The 23,331-nt window shown below is 57.3% G+C and overlaps 2 protein-coding genes across 2 annotated transcripts in view; both read right to left on the bottom strand.

The window, feature by feature from the left end:
- Positions 1-13,151, bottom strand: part of MCM5 (minichromosome maintenance complex component 5) — a 17,268-nt gene extending 4,117 nt beyond the window's left edge. Inside the window, exons 1-14 of the mRNA XM_077762039.1 lie at positions 13,074-13,151; positions 12,704-12,878; positions 10,829-10,955; positions 10,609-10,737; positions 7,892-8,064; positions 6,732-6,921; positions 6,374-6,509; positions 5,874-6,045; positions 5,360-5,471; positions 3,315-3,458; positions 2,905-2,970; positions 2,593-2,769; positions 1,831-1,943; positions 618-746 (exon numbers count right to left, since the gene is read on the bottom strand). Coding sequence (XP_077618165.1) covers positions 618-746; positions 1,831-1,943; positions 2,593-2,769; positions 2,905-2,970; positions 3,315-3,458; positions 5,360-5,471; positions 5,874-6,045; positions 6,374-6,509; positions 6,732-6,921; positions 7,892-8,064; positions 10,609-10,737; positions 10,829-10,955; positions 12,704-12,870 — 1,835 coding nt within the window. The 5' untranslated portion in view covers positions 12,871-12,878; positions 13,074-13,151. The remainder of the gene's footprint in view (positions 1-617; positions 747-1,830; positions 1,944-2,592; positions 2,770-2,904; positions 2,971-3,314; positions 3,459-5,359; positions 5,472-5,873; positions 6,046-6,373; positions 6,510-6,731; positions 6,922-7,891; positions 8,065-10,608; positions 10,738-10,828; positions 10,956-12,703; positions 12,879-13,073) is intronic.
- Positions 13,152-16,013: 2,862 nt separating this feature from the next.
- HMOX1 (heme oxygenase 1) lies at positions 16,014-23,325 on the bottom strand. The gene is made up of 5 exons (XM_077762038.1): positions 23,191-23,325; positions 21,892-22,012; positions 19,133-19,624; positions 17,658-17,757; positions 16,014-16,666 (listed from the first exon to the last, which is right to left on the bottom strand). Exons 1-5 carry the CDS (start codon positions 23,211-23,213, stop codon positions 16,536-16,538), a joined length of 867 nt encoding a protein of 288 aa, XP_077618164.1. The 5' UTR covers positions 23,214-23,325; the 3' UTR covers positions 16,014-16,535.
- Positions 23,326-23,331: the final 6 nt, after the last annotated feature.

Below are 23,331 nucleotides of genomic sequence, written 5' to 3'. Positions count from 1 at the left end.
AGAGAGAGAGGGAGTCACAGACCGAAACAGGCTCCAGGCTCTAAGCCGGCAGTCAGCACAGAGCCCGATGCGGGGCTCGAACCCACGAACCGCGAGATCATGACCTAAGCGAAAGTCGGACGCTTAACCGACTAAGCCACCCAGGCGCCCCTAGAAGGGCCCACCTTTTAAGGACATTTCCTGAAATTCCCACAGAATGTTTGAACTTCCAGCTTCTTGGTCTACTACCACCCTCTACTGTATAAATTCACAAGAATGAGGACTTAAAACAACATGAGAACTGTGGTCCAGAGAAAGAAAGCCATTTCCCCACACTCAGCCGGCCAGAGGCCAGGACCCAGTTCTCTTAGCTCCCATGACTGGACCCTTCCCTTCCCCTCAGGCTGCCCTCCAACGAGGGAAGCCAGACAAAATTCAGAAAACAGGGTCCTAGGTTTTCTCAACCTTACAACAAGCCGAGAAGTACATGCCGTCAGGGTTTGCACTCCACAGCCTCCCCGACCCGCAGCCCTGACTGCAGGCCCGTGCTGTGCGCTCAGCAAGGGGCCACGGCCACGGCTTGCCAGCGCCGCCTGCTTTGTCCACAAGGGGCGCATCCAGCGCCTGCGCCCACTCACCGCACGGTGATGGGGATGTTGGAGCGCCGGTCGCTGTCCCTCTCGTGCTGCCGGGCGCCGCTCCGCATGATGATGTACCGGTTCTTCAGCTTCTCCGCGGCCTCTGCCGACAGCCGGGGGCCACACTTCCTGCGGGACGGTGGGGAGCAGCTGCCATGAGCCCAGGAAGAAGGGCTCTTGGGGCACCCACCATGCTGCCCCGCCAGGTGACAGTCACAGGTTCGGGGGAATACTTAGATCGCCTGAGCCAGCCCTCATCCTGAGGATGAATGGACAGAAGCCAGGAGGGAGTCAATTCCCCGAGGCCACTGAGGACCTGGCATCAAGATGGGGTGGGACTCACAGCTGGGGTCCGAGCCTCTGAGACCGGGGCCATGGGAGCTCAGAACTGTGAGGAGGACCCATCGACTAAAGTGCTCCCCTCCCACTGCAGGGTCCCTGAAGACTCCTCCACCCTCAGGTTTTACCCCCAACAGGAGACCGCAGAGGTGAACGTCCCAAATCTCCACACGTCCCAAATCTCACGGCACAGCCCCTGGAGCCAGTACCCGGGTTCAAATCCTTGCTCTACCACCTCCCACTCAGCACCTTGGACAAGTTCCTTGACCCCTCCTTTCCTCAGCTTCCTTGCCGCAGCCCCAGTAAAACAAATCCCTTCGGCACCCTCAGAGGTTTGGGGACAGGCTCAAGTTCATTTACACACGAGATACCGAGAGAAGACCCGGCATAGGATAACTGTTGTTCGCAGGATTATGATTACTGGCCGTCTGTGAAGAAAACAGGAATGGAAGCATGGAAGCTGAAGCTGCCATTTCCTGAACATTTACTCAGGCAGCACTTAATCACCCGGGCCGCCCTTACAAAACCCCAGGCAACACCAGTCCAGGAAAAGGGAGGCTCAGAGCGCAACTGACTTGCCCAAGGTCACATGGTGGGGCGGATGTGACACAGAGCCTGTGTCCACAGCGGCCACACTGCCCTGCATGGGAGGGTAAGGTGAGGGTAAGACTTGGTTCTTACCCCTACATCTTAGAGATGCAGGAACTGAAGCCAGAAGCTACCGAGTGACCCGTGAAAGGTCAAAAAAGGAGCTTAACCAGACCCTCAAGAGGGCTTTACCTCAGGCATCCCGCGCAAGAAGCAGGCCCAGGGCTCCCTCTCACCCCGGGAGAGCAGGCAACCCCACGTCCGCGGGCCCGTGTCTAGGACTCACGCTCGGCAGTAGGCAATGAACTTCTTGAGCTTGGCCAGGTCAACTTCGCCCTCCACGGCCTGGGTCTGGGTCAGTGCACTCACGTGCAGAGTGATGACGTGTTTGGCCAGCATCTGGGGAGGCCGAGGGGACATGGGTCAGCCCACAGGCCCTCCCCACCCCAGGTCCCAACGTGGACAATGAGCAGGCAAGAGGGAGGGGCTGGTAGGGCCAGAACTCACTGAGAGGCGGCGGCCCCTCTTTCCTTGGGAGCCATGAGCCAATCAGACAAAATCACAGAGCTGCCAGGGCCGTATTGGCCACAGGAGAGCATCCGCCTGGGAACAGCCCTCCAGTAAGAAAGGCAGCGCAGAGGCAGAACGGAGGGCTCTGACCACAGGGCCCTAGACCCAGCTGAGCCTCACGCCTTTGGGCTTGCCCGTTACAGAAGCCGCCGCTTTCTTCCAGAAACGTCCTGGCCACAGCCAGGCTTCTGTTATGTGCAGAGGTCATCTCCCTTGTTTCGTATACAAAGGGCTGGGGCCCAGGAAGGGAATGATTTACCCGAACTGCACGGCCCGCCACACACAGGAGGCAGGACTCTAGACCCCAGGTGTTCTCCGCAGGCCCCAGCCACCCCCCACCCCCACCCGGGGTGCCCGCTTACAGGCAAGTCCGATGGTCAGGACTCCAGGCCAAGTCCCGCTGACCCTCCCCCAGAACCACAGGCCTGGCTGGACCCGGCCCCGTGCACTCGGTGGCCCCGGCCGTCCTCCAACGCACCATGTCCCTCTCCTCGTTGTGCTCGTCCTTGACAATGAAGATCATGTCAAAGCGGGACAAGATGGTGGGCATGAAGTCGATGTTGTCCTCCCCCTTCGTCTCATCCCAGCGCCCAAACACCGAGTTGGCTGCAGCCAGGACGGAGCACCGGGAGTTGAGGGTGGTGGTGATCCCAGCCTGAGGGGACAGGGAGGGAGCAGATGGCGGAGAGAGAACCGGGGCACATCTCCTCCACTTGTACGCGCCCGTGCGCCCCCAGGACCCGGCCAGCACCCTCCCCACACGCGGCCGGGCTGGAAGGTAGCCACACACCTTGGCTATAGAAATGGTCTGCTGCTCCATGGCCTCATGGATCGCCACTCGGTCGTCTTCCCGCATCTGTGTGGACAGGACCGTCTGTGAGGTCGGGGGTAGGGAGGGGGGGCAGGAGAGCAGGGTAGCGGGAAAACCACAGCCACCACCAGTCAAGTCCCGACGCTATGCCAGGCGGACGGCAGGAACGAGGAGGGCCCTCGCCCCGGTGACAGTGAACAGCGCGGGCTCGGCTCTCCTCTCCCCACTCTCCAGATGCTGGAAACCGAGGCTCAGAGAGCTTAAACTACTTCCCTAGAGTAACAGGCCCGGAGACTGAACACACGGGTCTCCCAATCAGAGGTGGTTTGTGCGGTCTGCACACAGGAGGCCACACCACTTTGCAGCCGCCACCTCACCCTCAGACCCACCTTGTCAAACTCGTCGATGCAGACGACCCCGCCGTCCGCCAGGACCATGGCCCCGCCCTCCATGATGAAGTTCCGGGACGAGGGGTCCCTCATCACTGAGGCGGTCAGGCCCGCCGCGCTGCTGCCTTTTCCTGACGTGTACACCTGGGGGGAGAGGGGAAGGGTCGGGGCACCGCACGTCTCCAGCTCAGTGCTCTGACCCCAGGAGTCTAGGGCCCAGACTGACGGGGCTGCCTCAAGGTCACACATCAGAGCCGGCTGCAGAGCCCAGGACACAACCCCGTCTCCACCCTTGGGCTGGGAAGGTGGCCCTGGCACCAGTCTGGCCTGGATGTCCTCCCCCGGTGGGCACCCTCATGCACCCGTCACCTGTGTCCCACCACAGCCCTGGGAAGCGGCCCTCGGGGGCCCAGCTCACAGAGGAGCCAACGGAGGCCCGGAGGGGAAGAGTGACACACTTCCAGGTGGCTTCGGGGCTGGGATAGGGACTCCTGACTCCCAAGGAAAAGCTTCTCCCTCCCCAGTCCCTTGTCATCTCTGTATAGACCTGAGGGCCAACGCTGCCACTCCGGCAAGTCCTAACCCAGGTGGGCTTAGGGTGCAAAATACACACCCGTTTCAAACCTCGTGCTTAAAAAAATAAAAGAATATGAAGTATCGCACGGTATCTTTTATGTTAAACTACACGCTAAAACAACAACACTTCAGATATATTGAGTTAAATGTTGAGTATTAAAATTAATTTCGTCTGTTATTTTTAGTTTTCTAATGTGACCACCAAAAATGTAAGCCTACTGGGGGCGCCTGGGGGGCTCAGTTGGTTGGGCATCCAACTTCAGCTCAGGCCACGATCGGTGACTTGGAGCCCCGCATCGGACCCTGTGCTGACAAAACCTGGAGCCTGCTTCATATTCTCTCTCTCTCTCTCAGCTCAGGCCATGATCGGTGACTTGGAGCCCAGCATCGGACCCTGTGCTGACAGAGCCTGGAGCCTGCTTCATATTCTCTCATTCTCTCTGTCTCTCTCTGCCCCTCCCATGGTTGTACCCGGTCTCTCTCTGAAAAATAAACATTAAAAAAAAAGTTTTTTTTTCTTTTTAAAGAAACGTAAAGGGGCGCCTGGGTAGCTCAGCTAGTTAAGCATCCAACTTCGGCTCAGGTCATGATCTCACAGTTCATGAGTTTGATCCCCACATCAGGCTCTGTGCTGACAGCTCAGAGCCTGGAGCCTGCTTCAAATTCTCCCTCCCTCTCTCTCTCTCTGCCCCTCCCCCACTCACATTGTCTCTTTCTCAAAAATAAACAAACATTAAAAAAAAAAAAAGAAGAAACGTAAGCCCACCCCTAGGACTCATGGCTGCAGCGCGCGCATATTTGTCAGGCGCTAGGGCACAGAGCACCTGGCACACTTCCAGTCTACCCAAAACTACAGCGCCCGCCAGCACAGCCGGGTCCCACAGGCCACAGCGGCCAGCCCCGCCCACTCTGAGCCCCCAGACCCCTGATCTGACTGCACAGAGCACCCCGCCTACCACACACCTGGGGTCAATTCCCTGTGCTCGCACTTACTAGCTGTGGGGCCCTGGGCAAGACGAAACTATTCTGTACCCTTTCTCCTTAAGAGGGCTCACAGCACCCATCGTGCAAGAGCGGAGCATCAGGTGGGTAAATCTACATAATGCGCTGCAAGCAGTGCCTGGCCCCTAATCTTCGCACGATTGTTATCAACGCGGTGATTCAGGGTAGACAAGAGTCTCAGGGAGGTGAGGTGACTTGCTGGAGGTCCGCGGGCAGCTAGCTACTGGCCAAGCAAAGACCCAAAGCCTGGGCGGTCTCTCAGGCCGCACTCCACCCCCCGCCCCATACCGACCCGCACCCACTGGTCCCCTTCCTTCTCCCACTGTGCCATCCTGACCTCAGGCAAGAGGAACGAGAGAGACTGCGGTAAGCCAGCTCACCGAGGGGTCCTGGGGACCCGGGGGCCAGCCTGCAGCCTGCCCTCCTACTGGGACGGCCAGGCAGAGCAGCACGCCCCAGGCACTTACCCCGATGGGAGAGCACTGCTCCACAAACTTCAGCAGCTGGGACTTGGCCGTCCCCGGGTCCCCCAGCATCAGCAGGTTGATGTCTCCTCGGCGGGTGAGCCCATCAGGGAGCCTGGGGGGGAACGAGCAGGTGGGCGGGGCTGGCACTCAGGCTGCTCATGGGCCGGGCTGGCGGTTGGCCCCCCAACCAATATCACAAGCCTCAGAGCAGCAGGCAGGCAGAGGCCCTGGGCTGAGACCCTCGTTCACGACCGCCGCGTCCCCCAGCCTCGCCCGTGGTGGCAATGGAGGAGAGAGCTTGCCTCCAGGCCAGGGACGGCCAAGGAAATGGGAGAGGACGGATGAGCCACTAGCCAGCTGGCAGTGAGCCTGGGAGATGGGGAAGGAGCCTGGGAGCAGCAGGCAAGGGTCCCAGGAAAAGGAAAAGAACATTCAAGTCCTGACCACCGGCAGCTACCCTCCTATGGGCCAAGTCACCTGTCCCCTCCCAGATCTGGGGGAACTAGACCCCCACCTCTTTCGGGAGCCCCCAAACAGCAGGCAGGCGATGGCCTTCTTCATGTCCGTTCCCCCGAAGATGGACGGGGCGATGCTCTTGGAGATGACCTCATACACGTTGGGGAGGGCGGCCAGGCGCCGGAACTCCTCCTCCTCCTGCGGGCTCACGGCCCCGGCAAAGCTGCGGCCTGGGCGGGCGGGCAGGAGTGCTATGTGAGCGAGACCCTGGCCAGCCCACCGCCCGATCAGGGCACCCTGCAGCGCAGCGCCTCAGAGCTGGGATGCCCCAAGCCTGAGCCGAGACCCCAGTTCTGCCCCTGAGGAGCGGGCTTAGTGCTCAGGGTCCAGTGAGGGGAAGTGGGTTCTGAGCAGCTAGAAGCCCAGATTGTGGAGGCCCTTGGGGACCCCTGGGAAGGGTGAGGACAGGGAAATCAGGAGGCCCAGCAATAATCCAGAGGAGAGACGACAGGGCTTGGCCCAGGGCGCAGCAGAGCCAGGGCCCCACAGCCAACTCACCAGAGCCATCTGTGTCCACCTGGATGCCCAGGACACGGATGTAGGAGCTCCGGATGCCCACACCCACCCTGTCACGGCCCCTGCTGGAGGTCAGGCCAAACTTNCCCAAGGAAGCGCGTGAACAGAGAGCCCGGGACTCTCTGGGGAAAGCCCAGCTCAAAGCACTCAGGGGGCCCGTCAGCCTCTCGGGGCTCCAGGTCCATCGGCAGCACGGCAGGCACTACACGCCCTCGAAGCTTTGGGGGGTGGGGGTTACAGGAGGAGTGGAAACATGGGAGGCACCGGTGTTCCAGGGAACGGGTGTTTCCTGAGGAGCCACCCCCTCCGCCCACCTCGCTCACGCGGCCACACCCAGCACCTGACCTGGGGACGGCTGCCCCCGCCCCCGGCACCTGTCGCAGTAGAGCTGCATGTGTCTGGGCATCTCGCCGTGAGGCACCGCGTCAGGCAGCTCCTGCAGCTTGAGGGTCTGGAAGTCCACACACTTGCACTTGTCGGGCATGATGAAGTACGGGTCCAGCGGGCACTTGGGGCGGCCGGCCTGATCCCTGTGCAGCGGGGAGAAGAACAGACTGAGGGATGAAGGTGGGCTGGGGGTGTCACCACTCCAGGTAAGAGAGGGCCACAGACACACCCAGGTGGTCAAGACAGGGTCCGGTTCTCTACATGCAACCTCAAGGGCAGAGCCAAAAGGACTTCCCGGAAACACTCAGAGACTGAGCACTTGGACCTGGGGTGGGGAGAGGGGCTGTGGAAGGACGGATCTGGGGACGTGATGGAGGTCAGGTCAGTGCAGTTCCGATCTGCAGTGTCCCCTGGACCCTGGCTTAGAGGCGTCCAGCCACAGCCAGGTCTGACTATGGAGTTCGGGGGACACACATGTGAGTGTCCTCTGCATGTGGATGGTACTCAGAGCCTGAGACCACGCAGGGAGTGAGCGCAGAAAAAAGCAGCGTGGCTGAGCACAGGGCACTGCCGACACTGGGGGCGGGTGGCTGAGGGGGACCAGCAGGGGCCGATGAGCAGCCTGAGGGAGGGTGCGGGCCCTTCGGATCAGGGGTGGAGATCGTTTTCTATAAGAGCCAGAGTAAACAGTCGCTTTCACGGGCCAACAGGCCACACACGCGGTCTCTGCAGCGCAAACGTGGTCACAGGCAACGTGTACGAGAACATGAGTGCTGCGTTCTGGGCCGGCCGCCCCAGCGAGCCAGTTTGCTTCAGAAGACCCCAGACAGACTCATTCCCCCGACTGCTTTCCCCTCCCGACCCTGGGTTCCTCACACAAGTTGTCTGGACGTCCTGGTGGGGACAGAACTCATCAGTGGAGGAGGACACAGTGCCTGGTTCTCAGCCTGGAGCCCCGGCGCATCAGCCCACGCCACCCCCACAGGGCGCGCCGCCGCCCCAGCCCCTCTCCCTGCAGGCGCGGCAGGCGGGGCCTCACCTCTCCCATCTGCACTCAGATGTCACCGCCCCCCTCCCCCCCCAAGGCTCTGGGGCCCCGCAAGGCCCACTCACGTGTTGCACTTTCTAGGCAGGGCATAGCCCTCCAGGCCCGGGCGCATGGCGATGTTGCTAAGCGTGTTGCGGCAGCTGCGGCACTGGATGGAGATGCGGGTGGCCTTGGCGCGGACCCCAGACGCCGAGATGATGATGCCAGGGATCTTCACCAGGTGCGACATCATGTCCGACTACAAGAGGGTCATCCAGGGTGCGGTTGGTTAAAGGGAGACAGGGACACCAGAGATTACATAGGAAAATCTTCTAACGCATGCGGGAAGTACTTAGATAGGCACTTCTATAATTTACTTTAAAGCACTTTAGCAACAACAAAAAAGAAGAAAATAAGGCAAAACGTTAACCGTTAAACCTAGGCGAAGGTATAAGGGACTCGGGGCACCTGGGTGGCTTAGTCGGTTAAGCGTCCGACTTTCGCTTAGGTCATGATCTCACGGTTTGCGGGTTCGAGCCCCGCATCGGGCTCTGTGCTGACTGCCAGCTCAGAGCCTGGAGCCTGTTTCAGTCTGTGACTCCCTCTCTCTCTGACCCTCCCCTACTCACGCTGTCTCTCTCTCTCTCTCTCTCTCTCTCCTAGAAATAAATAAAACATTAAAAAAAAAAAGTTATAAGGGACTCATTACACTATCCTTTCTGTGTGCAATTTTCCGTCAGGAACGGTTCTTTCAGGGGAACCTTGTTGGCTGAGTCAGTAGAACACGTGACTCTTGATCTCAGGGCTTTGAGTTCAAGGCCCACATTGGGTGTAGGGCCTACTTAAAATTAAAAAAAAAAAAAAGTAAAAGCACTTTTTAAATATTTATTTTTGAGAGAGAGACAGAGTGTGAGTAGGGAAGGGGCAGAGAGAGAGGGAGGGAGAAACAGAATCCGAAGCAGGCTGCAGGCTCTGAGCTGTCGGTCTCTCGCAGGAGTCTGACAGTAGTGTCCCCGGGGGGAGTGGCCGCTTGCCTGCCTGATGAAACAGCTGCCCCCCAAAAGAGGTCCAATGCCACTTCCACAGAGAGGCAAACGCGTGATACTGAGTTTGATTCCAAACATCGTCACGGAGCCCCTCTCGGGTGCTAGGAATACAGAGATGAGGCTGACAAGCTCCAGAGCTCACAGCCCTGCTTCTGGAACAGACCTGCCGTCATGCCAGCCAATGAAAGCTTGACAGGGACCCCAAGAGAGCGGCGGGATGTGGGGACTCCAGCAAAGACCAGAGCCTGGCCTTGTGGGTCTGACGCACATGAGGTGCCATTGGCTAGATGGGTGATATCTGGGCCCTGCTATGAGTTACGCCAAGTACAGCCAAGCGCATCACCTCCCTAGATTCCAACAGCCAGCCTGTCACAGAACGACTAATGTCATGAGCATCACTTCCTGCTCTCCTGGCTCCCACTCCTGCCAATTTTATAAAGTGTCCTCCACATGGCAGCCAAAGGGATTGTTTGCCAATGGAATCAGCCCACTCTGATACCTGAACACCCCCTGCTTTCCTCCTGTGCTCCATCCAGAGTCCAAGCTCCTTTCCAGGCTGGAAGGGCCCTGGCCCTCTGGCCTCTTCCTCTCCTCCCCCTTCCTTCCCTCAACACTCGTGCTCACTAGGGTCCGGCCACACTGGCTCCTTCTTGTCCCTTGAAGCGTGCCACTGTCCCCACCTCAGGGCCTTTACACTTGCTACTCCTCAAGCCTGGAATGCTCTTCCCTTGGGCTGTCGCGCAGCTGACTATGAATCACTCAGACTCACTCCAACATCACTTCCTCAGAGAGGCCTCTTCTGACCACCATCCACCTCCCTCGGCCACTGTCATATTTACTTGTGTTTCTTTCTTTCATCACAGCTCCTGAAATTATCTGCAAGTCCCGTATCTGTCTCTCCCACCATCAACTCCGTGAGAACCAAGTCCTGTGCATTTACGTGAGGGTCTCACCCACAACTGGAACACCGCAGCCTTCAGTATTTGTCAATTAAAACAAAGAAACACCTCAGATGTCAACCCTTCCTGCTTCCCAATCACCCTTAGCCTCGCTGGCTGTCCTTCAACACAGCCTTGAGCATACACACCACGCCCTCCTCGCCACTCAGGCTTTGCCCAGGCCCTACCTCCACCCCTCTGGAATGTTCTCCCAGGTGTCTGCCCAGTGCTGGTTTTTCACCAAAGAAGCCTTCTTGGTCTTTCCCAAGGGCCACCCCCCTGATTTCTTCTACCGCACTGAGGAAAATCTAAAATCATCATGGGAGGGGGTTCCTGGGTGGCTCAGTCAGTTGAGCATCCGACCCTTGATTTCAGCTCAGGTCACAATCTTATAGTTGGAGATCGAGCCCTGCGTCAGGCTCTGTGCCGTGTTTGGAATTCCCTCCCTCCCTCTCTGCTCCTCCCCACTTTGCATGCACGCTCTCTATATCTGGCTCAAAAATATACATACATACATACATACATACAATCACCATGGGTGATATGCACTGGCTTACTCAGGGCTCCCCCCACACCCAAGGGGCAGACATCAACTCCACACCGGAGCTCTTTGGGTGGCTCAAATTGTTTTTCCAGGAAACAACTCAATGCCTTGCCCACAGAAGGAGCTCAGTAAACACTTGTCCAATGAGTCAATTTTACAAAGGAGGAAACTGGCTCAGAGAGGCTAAGTGAGCTGCTCAGCATCACACAGCTGAAGCCCCTGTGCACCATGCAGCAGCCACCGCTGCCTGGGGACCAGCCTCCAGGTGGACCCACCTTCAGGCTACGAATGCTGGACGGGCTGGCATCTGACTTGAGCATGACCTGAATGTCCTGAAGCACCTCCTCACCAGTGGGCCGGGGCCGGGTCACCTCATCAGCCACTTCCTTGGCAGCTTCCTCCAGCTGGAGAAGAGGGAGGAGCCAGCTGTTAGTGAGCAGAGCAGGGCCAGCCCCAGGGGTGGGGGAAGGGGGTCAGGGACAGGGTTCCCCTCACCAGCTGCAAGTGCTCGGCTGGCTGTTTATACAAGTAGTCGGCCAGGTCCTCGTCGAAGCTGGCCAGGTCTTCCATCTCCACCTCGATCCAGTACTCCCCCAGGTTGTAATGGCGCTTGAGTTCATCCCTGGAGTGGGCGGCGGGGGGGGGGAGCAGAGAAGAGCAAATCAACACTGGCCGAGGCGCACCTGCACCCCAAATCTGCCCACACCATCACCAGCACTGCCCCCCTCCTCTTCCCAAAGACATATCAAGCTCCAGGCGGTTGTTGTGATGTAACCCTGCAAGGCTCCCTGCTGCCGACTGGGGCGCCCTCCAAAAAAAAGCTCCGTGGAGAGAGTCCACGAGATAGGTGGCTGAAGGATGGTTAAAGACGGGTGTGTGTGCACACAGGCCAGTTTGGGAGACTCGGTTCTTTGGCTGCAGGGCTCCCTGGAGCCTTTAACTTTCCCTTGGAGACTAACAAAACACAAAGCTCAAACTGGGAGACCAAAGACGGACCGCGTCTGTCTACGAGCCACCAGGCCATCATACAGGACTCTTGTCCCAGAACACACTTAGGGACCACAGCCCTGCACAGAGTCCTCTCCTCAGCCTCATCTCAGACCTTATCCCCTTCTACCTTCTGTCCCAGAGCCACACAAAATGGCCACCGTGGTCCAGAAAGCCCCTTGCTATCATTATAGGCCAGTCCTACCTCTCTGCCCATGCAGTAACTGTTCCCATCAGGAATGCCTTCCACACCTGAAACTCTTCTCTCAGCCAAGGTCAAGCTGGCCTTCTCTGAAAGCCCTCCCTAACTCCCTTCTATATCTCTCTCTTTTTTTTTAATTTTTCACATTCATTTTGAGAGAGAGCATAAGCAGCGGACGAGGAGAGAGAAAGGGACAGACAGAAAGAGAGATAGAATCCCAAGTAGGTCCTGCACCATCAGCGCAGAGCCCGATGTGGGGCTTAAACCCATGAACCGCGAGATCACAACCTGAGCTGAAATCAAGAGCCAGCCGCCCAAATGGCTGAGCCACTCAGGCGCCCCTATATTTCTCCTTTGAGGCAACTGTCACTTTGTAATTTGTCTCTTGGCCTCTATGCCTCGCTCCCCGACTTATAAGGCTCACAGATCTACGAGCTGCTAAAGGGTAAGCAACAGGTCTTTTCATCTTCAGATCTCAGCACGCAGCACAATGCTTGGCACACAGATGGTCAATGTCAGCTGGTACGTGAACACACGGAGGCACCATTTATGGATGACACAGAGAGACTGTTACTTGGAAGTCACTGCTAATAACGGGTCATGCCCCAGCCTGAACCTGCAAATCCACCTCTGCATTTTAAGGTGCTAGGGATGGAGGCTGGACCCACAAGGATCTGACAAGACTCCAAGGGTCACACAATGACCAAGGGCAGCTTTGGTGGACAGTGCCTGGCACGCAGCAGGTGCTGATCAATGGAAGTTGCAAATTTGGAATGAACGTAGGCATGAGGTAAATCCTAACTACCATCTTCACCGTTTACCCCCATATAGAACTTGAGTTTAGGACATGCCAGAGACACTACGCAGGAAAAAAAAGATGCCAATGCCAATAACAAGTCCTGAGTAAAGAACCAAGGGACCCTAAGAGCTCGAGCTGGCTGTTAGGAGCCCACTCAAAAGTTACCTTCAGGTATAAAACGTACAAAACCGAAGACCACAGGTGTGCGGCCGGATGAAGCACGGTTGGGACCCCGATCCTCGGACCCGGGACGAGCTCCATCGCTTCTCTGGGCCCGTGTCCCCATTCGTGCTCGACACTAGCCGGCTCTCGGTGAAGACGGGCAGCCCCTGTGTTCGCCACCCCAGGGGGTCTGTACGCCCCTCTTCCTCCGGCCCCGCACCTGTATTTGAAGGTGAAGCCGGTGCGGTCGGTGCCCACTCGGTACTGCCGCAGGAACTCCTTGAAGCGCCTCTGCAGCTGCGATTTGCGGGCCTGGCCCTCGTCGGCCGCGGTGTCCCCCCCGAAGCTGTCGCTGTAGAAGATGCCGGGGTCGTCGAAGCCCGACATGACTGCGCCTGGCGCGGGGACACACAGCTGGAGCCGGCGGGGGGCGACGCGCAGCCTCCGCTCGGATGCCCGGAAAGACTCCGCCTAACGCGGGGCGAGGGAACCCCAGCTCGCCCGCGACAAAGCCTGCCCACCCTGCTGTGCCCACAGGGGCAGACACCTGCAGACTCCCGGGCCGCCGCCCCCCAGAACCCCAGTCTCACCTCTGTGATCCCACAACTCCCAAACCCGGGTACAGCAGCACCTCCACGCTCCGCCGCCGAGTTTCGCGGGAAAAACGAGACGCCGCGTTCGGGCGCCGCTGCGTCCCCATTGGCCCGCTGAGGTTCCGCAGCCAGCGATTGGACCGCTCTGCGCCCGCGAGCCCCACCTTCCGGACAGGCTCCGGGAGTGGATTGGCTGCGGGGCTCGTGACGTCACATCACTGGCCTCCTTCCGGGCTCCATTTTGCTTGCCGGACAATTTGGCGCGAAACTTCTGATCCGGGAGGAAGCGGCAGCGCGGCGCCGGGTGGGAGCAAAGATGGCGGAGGGGCGGCCTTCGGACTGGGGACTAGGGGCGGGCGGCGGGCGCGGTGCGAGGGCTGCGGGTGTACATTCTCCAGGCCTTTTACAAGCCTCATGAGACCGTGACCGCCTCTAGAGCCATGGGTTGGGAGAACCGGGGGTTCCGAAGCTGTCGGTCCCGCGCAAGCGCGCTCGCCCCCACGCGCCGTGCTCTCCCTGTCACACACCCTTCTAAACGTTGGGGATGAGTCAGAAATAGTCGCCTCCGGGTGCAAAATCGTCCGAAGGGTGATTTTTCTTCGACCCAAAAGGTGATTTTTTTTTTCCCATCGTAGAAGACTTTTCATTATTTGGCAGTGCTGAAAATTTGCGAAAATTCGCGACCCCAGATACCCAACCTCGCTGGAAAAATGGGAAGATTTGGAAACACTTGGCGTTCTGAAGCAGCAGCGAGGGCTGCCTAATCTCTTTTCCCGTCTTCCATTCCCACTCTCCACGATGAACAACTGCAAATAATGTTTTCTTCCCTTTGCCACAGGCGTGGAAACCTACTTACGGGGAGTATTTAAAACGCCAGTATTTTTACAGTGTATTAAAAAAAAAACCAAATGAATCTGAAACTTGCTTTTCTCATTAATGCTTCATGGAAGTCCCTCTGAGGGCAGAATAAGGTCATTTCTTTTTTCTTTTTTTCAGAGTAATCTTGGGGCGCCTGGGTGGCTCAGTCCGTTAAGCGCCTGACTTAGGATCATGTCATGATCTCACAGTTCGTGGGTTCAAGCCCCACTTCAGGCTCTGTGCGGACAGCTAGCTCAGATTCTGTATCACCCTCTCTCTGACCCTCCCCTGCTCACGCTCTCTCTCACACAAATAAATAAAAACATTAAAAAAAAAAAGCCATCTCTACACCTAACATGAGGCTTGAACTCACAACCCGAGATTGAGTTGCATGNTATTTGTAAAAAAAAAAAAAAAAAGAAAGAAAGAAAGAGTTGCATGTTCTTTGGACTGAGCCAGCCAGGTGCCCCTTATCTCATTCTATTTAATAGCTAATAGGATACAGATTATTCAGCCCTTTCGCTATTAGTAGAATCAAGTTGGTTTGTTTCCCTGTCTGTCCCCTTCCTCCTTTCCCTTATCACTACAAATAAGGAATATTGATGTCACTTTCTTAGAAAACTGGAAACGAGGCCTATGGTGGGAAAAGCTATAGCTGCTCTTTGAATGCCTACTCTTTACAAACATAATGTCATAATAATCAGTGGCTCATGGACTTGATTGCACTTTGGAATCTCTTGGGGAGCTTTTCACAAAACAGGATTCCAGAGTCCTGCCCCAGGTTTCCAGAATGAGAACCACTCAGATGGGACCCAAGATCCCCCCAGGGTGATTCTGACAGCACTGTCCACAGACTGGTGTTTAGACGCCTCTGGCCCCTCCACCAGCTGTGGAAAGTAGTCATATTATTTTCATTTTGCCGGTGAACAGGAGACCAAGTGATTCGTCCAAGGTTCCAGCTTTAGTGACAAAGCCAGGACAAAAGTTCTCCAGAGTCCCTAGTCCTCACGTGCTAGGGGTGTAAGGAGACATTCTTGTCCCCTGCTTTCCCAACTACACCTTCAGTGAGGGGTTTTCACTTTCCCAAATTGGGAAGCTTCACTATTAATATTTCAGCGGCTTTCATGACTTTGGGGGGAAAAAATCTGGGCTTTTGAGCTGGACGATCCTGGCTTTTTTTTTTTTTAATTTTTTTACATTTATTTTTGAGAGACAGAGTGAGACAATGTGTGAGCAGGGGAGGGGCAGAGAGATGGAGACACAGAATGTGAAACAGGCTCCAGGCTCTGAGCTGTCAGCACAGAGCTTGACATGGGCTTGAACCCACGAACCCGTGAGATCATGACCTGAGCCGAAGTCCGGTGCTTAACCAACTGAGCCACCCAGGCGCCCCTGGACAGACCTGGCTTGAACCCCTCCTGACCCCCTGAACACCCTGCACAGGTTTGCTGTGAGGATTAAACGAGATAGAAGTGGGGTGACTCACACACACCGGGCAAAAGTTGCTTAGCCAAGATCACAAAACCCCAATCACCCTCCTTTCAAGAGAGGAGCTGACGTTGTGCGATGCTGACATTTTACATGCATCTCATTTGCTTCTCCAGACAGGCAGGTGAGGTAAGTCTCACTGCATTTGTGTTGCAGAGGACAGAACTGAGCCCCGGAGAGGTCAATAAGGAACATCAAGGGCAGCGCTAACCTAGCCAAGTGGCAGATCTGACTGTAGTCCCGAATACCGACTGTATCGACTAGATAAATTTTACCCTGTAGTCTGCTCCATGCAGCCTAACAGGGCAATCCCGTCCCCAGGAAAGCAGAATCTTGCCTCCAACAAGGTTCCCACAAAGGCCCACTGCCTAGAGGCTCACCCCTCACTTTCCCACACCAGAGACCAGCATCCAAAAGCAGGCCCTTCCACCCCTTACCTTCACCCCTTCTCCCCACCAGGCAGTCGAGAAACAAGTGGGAGAAAGGTCAGCTCCCCAAGGGTAACAGCACCCAAGAAAAACACTTCAAGTTACTATCAGGCAACGCAGTTTATTATTTCACACAAAAGTTAGCGACCAAGGCCANCAATTCTGCTATAAAAAGAGACCACAACAAAATACCACAGTTCACGTTGAGCCAGGAACAAAAAGTGGCTCCGACAAAAACAAGACAAACACAAGACACAACATCTCTGCACATTTGTATAAAAATTGCCATGGCCCACGGGGAAGGCGGTCATGGCGTGTCAAGGAGACCGCGAACTCGGGGCATTCGGAGGCTCAAGACAGCTGCTGCTCCTGGCCATGTCTCCTGGGCTCTGCTGCAGGAACAGGGGAGGGTGCTGAGGGTCCAGGCAGGCCCCCTCATCCCAGTTTGGAAGTTCACATCCTTGAGCTGGAAGTGCTTTTGGTTGGGGAAGATGCCACAGACTTTCTCCCTTTCCGGAGAGAGAGGGACGCAAGGACAGGGCGGGGCGAGGGGGAGGGGGAAGAAGACAGCCCCCCCCCCTCCTGCCTAAGATACAAGGAAGCCAGCCAAGAGATGTGCCCTCTCCAGAGACAGGGCCTTCCGTGGGACAGAGTTCACAGCCTGAGGGGCCAGCGCCCCTGCAAATCACATGACATAAAGGCCCACAGCAACCGTTGCCACCACAAAGCTGAGGGTAAGGACCCATCGGAGGAGCGGTGCCTGGGAGAGAAGGTTGGGCTGGGACTTCCCTCTGGGAGTCTCCGCGGGAGCAGAGCCTGAAAGAGAAAGGAGGGGGAGGGCAATGTCAGCAACAGGTGGACAGAGGTGGGGGTTGGGGGTGTCGCAGAAAAACACAGCAAAGGGCCCTCAGCACTCTCTAGCGCAGTTCCTGCTCAGTGCCAGGAATTCTGCTGGAGCAGACAGCCGCCCCCTGGCCACCGCTTGGATATCTCCAAAGACAGGGAGCTTACTACTTCTCCAAGCTGTCCGCTCCTCCATTTTCAGCCGGCCCACACACACCGTGAGAGCACATCCTCCAGGAGGGCTCCAGGGGACCACACTTTGAGAACTGCTGTATTAGGGGTAAAGACCCCTCCCCCCACACCAGCTAGCCGGCGACAGGACTGGCCTCATTCCCCGGTTTCCAGGCGCAGTTCCACCAACAGAGGGCGCCACGGGGTCCTGGCACAGGCGGGGGGGAAAGCCCCAGGGTGGGTGGCTCCAGGGCAAGCCTACAGTAACCCGCCAAGCAGGCGACTGGCCTTCACCTCTCTGTTCCCCAGCCCCAGAACCACAATCTTGCCCGCGCAGGAGTCAGGCTCGGGGAGGGTACGTTTCGCGGAGCACTTTGGTCTTTCTGGATGTTTTCCAGATGTTCTCTCAGCACCGCCACTGAGGCACACGAGGGAGGAACTAACCCGCAGTAAGACGGAGGGGTTCTATGCCTCCCCGGGGTCCCCCCGCAGGGTGATTGCTAGAACCGCTTCCAGACACCCTGCCCCCCCATCAGGGGGTCTCCCCTCAGAAACATGAGAGGCGGGAGGCGGGCCCAGTGAACTAGAACCAGTCGACTGCCCTGGATTTCAGAGATGGGGAACAGCTCTGGGGTGGCACAGGGGCGGAGAGGCCGCAGGCTGGCTGGCGCCCTGTGGCTGCGCCCTACTTCTCGCTTAGGACACTCAGAAGACGGGACGGCCCCACGCCGCTGGACACCCACAGCTGGGCCCTGCGCCCCTCCCACAGCGCCCGTCCCCAAGGGGCCCTCACCCTGCGTCCTGCTGCTGACCCGCCGGCGCGGCCCCGGTGCCTGCGCGGGGCTCTGGTCCTCGGGGTCCTGGCCCAGCAGCTGCTGCAGCTCCTCAAACAGCTGAGAGACAGAAGACACAAAGCCCGTCTCCGTGAGATCAAATGTGACAAGTACCTCAGAACCGCCTGCCTGCTCTTCCCCAAATGCTCCTGGTAACCAGCATCCTGACTGCAGGGGTCACCGCGGCTTATCCATGCCCTTGTCCTGTGTCCCTGGGTAAAGCCTCGTTCCCTGAGTGGTACCCAGTGCACGTGGCTCCTGCAGCCTGCTTTCTCCGCTCCGCCGTCCCCTGCGTGAGTCAGTGGGTCTCACGGTGCCCACTCGCCAGGCCTGGCGGGTAAGCGCCTGGACCGAGGCGAACCCAGCGGTGAGGCAGCGAGGGCCAGCCTTCCAGCGGGGTTCTGGCTCCAAAGCCCCCATTTTTCCGAACCTCTCCAGAGCTCCTTGGAGGCTTGACCAGGTTTTGTTTGCCCTTGTTGTCGGTTAGGGCGCTGCAAGGGAGGGGCGGTGCTCCCTGACAAGTGCTGGGTCCCACTCTGGGAACCATGGGCCAGGAGGGCATGAGCTAGGACCCCCCCCACCAGTGCCCACAGCGCCCCCAGGAGGAGGGGACAGCTATAGGATTCTACCACATCCAATTAGAACACCCACCTCAAGCTCCGCCCATCTCCCAACACCCACCCCCAGCTCCGCCCACTCATCCTTCAAGGTCTTGCTCAAAGCCCACCCCTCCCCTTGGGCTTGAGGCAATGTTAGAAACTTGCATCCCACCTTCCTGGCCACGCCTGTGGCACCTGTGACCCCCACAGTGTCAACCTGGCCACACACAAGTGCATGCTGTCGCACGATGTTGTCACAGAATGCTACAATTGTGCCCCTCACACCCTCAGAGAACGCAAAACAACCGTGGGGGGCTGGTCCTGTGCCAGGCTCTGCCATCGGGACTTGACTGGTATAAACTCACTTGACCCTCAGTACAACTCTAAGAAGCAGGTACTGTTACATCCTCCTTTTACAGATGGGGAAACTGAGGGAAGATCACCCAGCTAGTGAGGCACCTGGGTGGCTCAGTCGGCTAAGCGACCGACCTCAGCTCAGGTCATGATCTTGCAGCTCACGGGTTCCAGCCCCGCATCGGGCTCTGTGCTGACAGCTCGGAGCCTGGAGCCTGCTTCGGATTCTGTGTCTCCCTCTCTGTCTCTGCCCCTCCCCTGCTTGTGTTTCTTTCTCTCTCAAAACTCAATAAATAAAAATGTAAAAAAAAAAAAATTAAAAGAAGAGCACCCAGCTAGTGATTGGCAGAACCGGCTCCCTAACCATTCACCCATGCACTTAACCATGACCCACAGCCCACTCCTCCTGTGCAGCAGCAATGTCCCCAGAGGAGCAGCAAGGGGAGACAGCGGCCACCCTGGGCTGCCAGCCAGCTCCTCACCTGAATGTTGAGCAGGAACGCAGCCTTGGCCTCTTCGATGACTCTCTGCCTGACCTCGGGGGTCATCTCCAGAGTGTTCATGCGCGCGCGGTACAGCTGCTTAAACTTGGTGGCGCTGGCGACGTTGGGGAAGGTGAAGAAGTCCACGCCCTCCCCGGAGCTGGGCAGGTCCAGGGCCTTCTGAGCGATCTTCTTGAGGACCTGGCCCCCGGACAGATCGCCGAGGTAGCGGGTGTAGGCGTGGGCCACCAGCAGCTCTGGCTCCGTGCGTCCCACCTCGTGGAGGCGCCGCACGTAGCGCCTGGTGGCCTGCGTGTAGGGGATGGCTTCCTCCCAGTGGGGTCCATACCAGAAGGCCATGTCCCGCTCCAGTGCGGCCTTGCGGTGCAGCTCTTCCGGGAAGTAAAGGGGGGCATAGACGGGGTTCTCCTTATTGCGCTCGATCTCTTCCTCCAGAGCCACGTAGACATGGTACAGGGAGGCCATCACCAGCTGAAACCGGAGCAAGTAGATCAGGCTCCGAGCCTCGTGTGAGAAGCCCAGCCAGGCCGTCCACCACTGCCCTGGGAGACCCTCGTGACCTCCCCAGGCTGGCCACCCCCCTGCGAATCCTCTCTGCCCAGCAGCCAGAGGAGAATTCGATCATGCACTTGCTGAGCCTAAACCGTTTTACTCCATTGGATGAACACGCAGCCTTAGTCCCTACGAACAGAGGAGCTGCTATTCCCACTTTACAGAAAGGGAAGCAGAGGCTGAGAGAGGGGAGGGGACCGTGAGGTCTCACAGCTACTAAGAAATGAAACTGAGGTCAGGCCCAGGCGTTGCTAGCAAGCCAGCACGGCTCTAGAGCAAGGGAAGACCTGAATGAAAGTGCTTGCTTACTGAAGCCTCCCGGCGCCTCTGGACTTGGACCTCTGAGTAACTGTCTGCGGGCCAATTCTCCTCTCTGGAGAGCCACTCTGGCCCCCACCACCTCTAGCTGCTGGTCTGGGGGGGACCGGCCCAGTCCACCTTGGCCTGGGGAACGGCCATTACATATTAATACTCTAAGTTTGAGTTTGAAGGAGAACAAAGACGTTCTGATTGAGGTTCCCGAGTTATTTCTAAGCCATAAACCTTCACGGCAGTCCCCTTTCTCAACAGGCAGAAAGCCAGGCAGCTTTCGGATACAAAGCAGCTTGGGCTATCAAGTGTGACCGACCTGGTTCTGAGCTCTGCTCAGCCAGTCCTCAGCTGTGTGACCTTGGGTCAGCCACTCGCCCTCGCTTGGAAATTTAAGGTCTGAGTGACTGTCAAGTCAAGCCTTGGTCCCCTTCCCTGCCAAAGGGGACAGGCATGTACTAAAGGGGGCTGATGTGAGAGTCAAGCAGGGTGACCCAGGCAAAGTACTAGGCACGGCCTGGCCCTTGGCCCTCAGTTAAGAGGCTGCGGTGATAGGGGCACGAGGGTGGCTCAGTTGGTTAAGTGTCCGACTTCGGCCCAGGTCATGATCTCAGGGTTCGTGGGTTCGAGCCCTGCTTCGGGCTCTGTGCTGAAAGCTCAGAGCCTGGAGCCCGCTTCAGGTTCTCCGTCTCTCTCTGCCCCTCCCCTACTCACACTCTCTCTCTTTTTCTCTCTCTCTCAAAAATAAACAAACAAGAGGCTGTGGTGATAAACATCACCCCTATTAGCATCATCCCTGCGAGCACGTGTTCTCTCATCGATCTTGGTGCCCACTTTGAACTCAGTGGCTCAGAGGCAAGATCCAAAGTCCCAGGGGCTGGGTATGGGATTCTCCAGCAGTCCCCTCCCCGGCTCCTGCTGTCCCCGGCTCCAGTACACCAACCGGGTGCACGTCATCTTTTTGAGACAGGAAGGAAGAAGACAGGAAGAGGGAGCAAAGGCTAAAAGCGGCACCCACAGGAGGTAGCCGGGGCCCCCACCCCTGGGAGGTGCAGGTCACATCTCACAGCAGCATCCCTTGGGCGGGAAGTGGGGCAGGGGGGCCCAACTGCAAAAGGAAGGCGTGTCCAGAGCAGGGCAGATACACCTGTTCAACACCCTCTGTTCAACTTGAACAAGCCCTTCCTCACGCTGATGTCTGCACACCAGACACCGGTCTGACCCTTCAAGCACTTGCCTTTTATTTGCATGAATTCCACAGCGGTGCTGGGAAACCGCAAAACCTGTGTCTCACATGAAGTGGGTGCTTAGGAAAACCCTGTGTTAAAATCCTACGTCACAGAGGAGGTCCCCACAATCTTACTGTTAGGGAACGGTTGTGGTCGGCCTCGAACCCATACGTCCCCTTGCCTTCAGACACAGATCAGAATTAGGTCAGAAGCACAAGTTCTGAAATGCGACTAGCCTTGGTTTGATTTCAGCCTTCCCATTTACTTCCTGGCTGTGTGACCTTCTGTTAGCTACTTCACGTCTCTGAATCCTCCCTTCCTCATCCTCCTTACCCAGAGAAAAGGCACAGAGTAAGAAACTGTAGATAGAATGCCCAGCACAGAAGAGGCACTCAGCTGATAGTGCTCATGCCCCGGCCCCTCCACACACTACATCACAGCTTGTGAATTTGCTGTGTGACCTTGGGTAAGTCACTTCCCCTCTTTAAGCCTCGGTGGGATCATCTGCAAAAGGATTCCCTTGAACATGCCCATCCAGTCCCTCAGCATCCTTGGTCCGAATTCCACTTAAACCACTGGCCTGGGCACCTTGGACACACGCACACCCATCCTACCCTCCACCGAGGCTGGTCCCACCAGGCCACATACCTTAAAGCCTTTCCGGGTCACCTGGCCCTTCTGAAAGTTCTTCATGAACTCGGCATTCTCCGCCTGGACGTGCACCTCCTTGGTGGCCTCCTTCAGGGCCTCTGACAAATCCTGGGGCATGCTGCAGAGGAGCGGGGAGAGAGAGGGTGAATAAGAGTGGCTCTGAGCAGGGTTCGTCCCCACGCTGGGCTTCTGAGTGTGTCACCTGTGTCTCAGCAGCCCTTCTCTGCACAAAGAAGTCCAACCTACCATCTAATACGTAGGTACGTTCCCAACTGCCTTACAACACAGCCCCACCAACACTCCTCAAGTCATACATCCAACTGGGAAATCCTGATACCACGTTATTGGTGGAAAGGCAGGGGTGTGGTTTGCATTGGCGGAAGGCAGGGGTGCGGTTTGCAATGCCCTGGGAGAAGTAGCCCCACGAGTATGAACATTCATATTCTACGTCATCACTACCTTGATTGGCTTTAGGCCCGAGATTTAACTCATTTATTTTATTGACATTTCAGGTACAAATCTCTTACAACGTTACGCGCATCATAAAAGCGCTTGGGTTAAAAAGCCTGTGAAAATCTGTGTTACTCAAAGAGTCCCTTTCTGGGAGTATTTCTGTCACACATCTGTATCCACCTCCCGCAGAAATGTCATTTCTCCTTTCTCTCCGACACCCCTTTCCAGAAGCACTGCCGCCTGTTCTGTACATGCTCATCGAACTCCTTGGAAAAGGGAAGAAGCCAGACTTGGAGGCGGACAGACGGTGGTTCAAATCCCAGATCAGACACCTGCTGGCAGGGTGCCGTGGGCTTGTTGCCTCCCCACACCTTAAGTCCTCATCTGTAAAATGGGGCCAGGACAGCCTCCAGGATGTCTTGTTCAGGTGCGGGACTAGTAAGAGAAGGACGTGGCCACCAGGGGGCTCTAGTAAGAGAACCAGCCACTGTCACCCAAGCTGGGCAGCCCCAGGGATCCTAGATTTAAGCAGAGAGCACTTCCAAGGACATTCAGAAGTCCAATATCAAAAAAAAAAAAAAAGTTGAATACCTTAGGGTCACTGCCATCCTCTCCCCCATCCTGGGCCAGGGAGCCAGCCACGTAAATCGCCTTTTATCCCTCTAACTGGCTCACTGGGCGAGACTGAAACCCAGCTTCTCCTTAGTGGGAAACCCAAGGAAGCGAGCGATGTGGCTTCCCGGCTCTGTCTCAGGGAGGGACGGAAGACCAGAGCTAGGCGGCAGGGCAGGGACTGCCCGCCCGGGAGAGGCGGGTCCCCGGCGCCCCGGGCCCCTCACTTGCCTGTCGGGCTGCGGACGCTCCATCTGGTCGGCGCTCGGGGCTGGCGCGGTGCTGGGGGCCGGCGCTCGGGGCTGGCGGCGGTGCTGGGGGCCGGCGCTCGGGGCTGGCGCGGTGCTGGGGGCCGGCGCTCGGGGCTGGCGG

Source organism: Crocuta crocuta, unplaced genomic scaffold, assembly GCF_008692635.1.
Source record: "Crocuta crocuta isolate KB4526 unplaced genomic scaffold, BGI_CrCroc_1.0 scaffold193, whole genome shotgun sequence".
Classification (NCBI taxonomy): domain Eukaryota; kingdom Metazoa; phylum Chordata; class Mammalia; order Carnivora; family Hyaenidae; genus Crocuta; species Crocuta crocuta.
The sequence above is the reverse complement of the archived record's forward strand: the minus strand, read 5'-3'. Positions and strand labels throughout refer to the sequence as shown.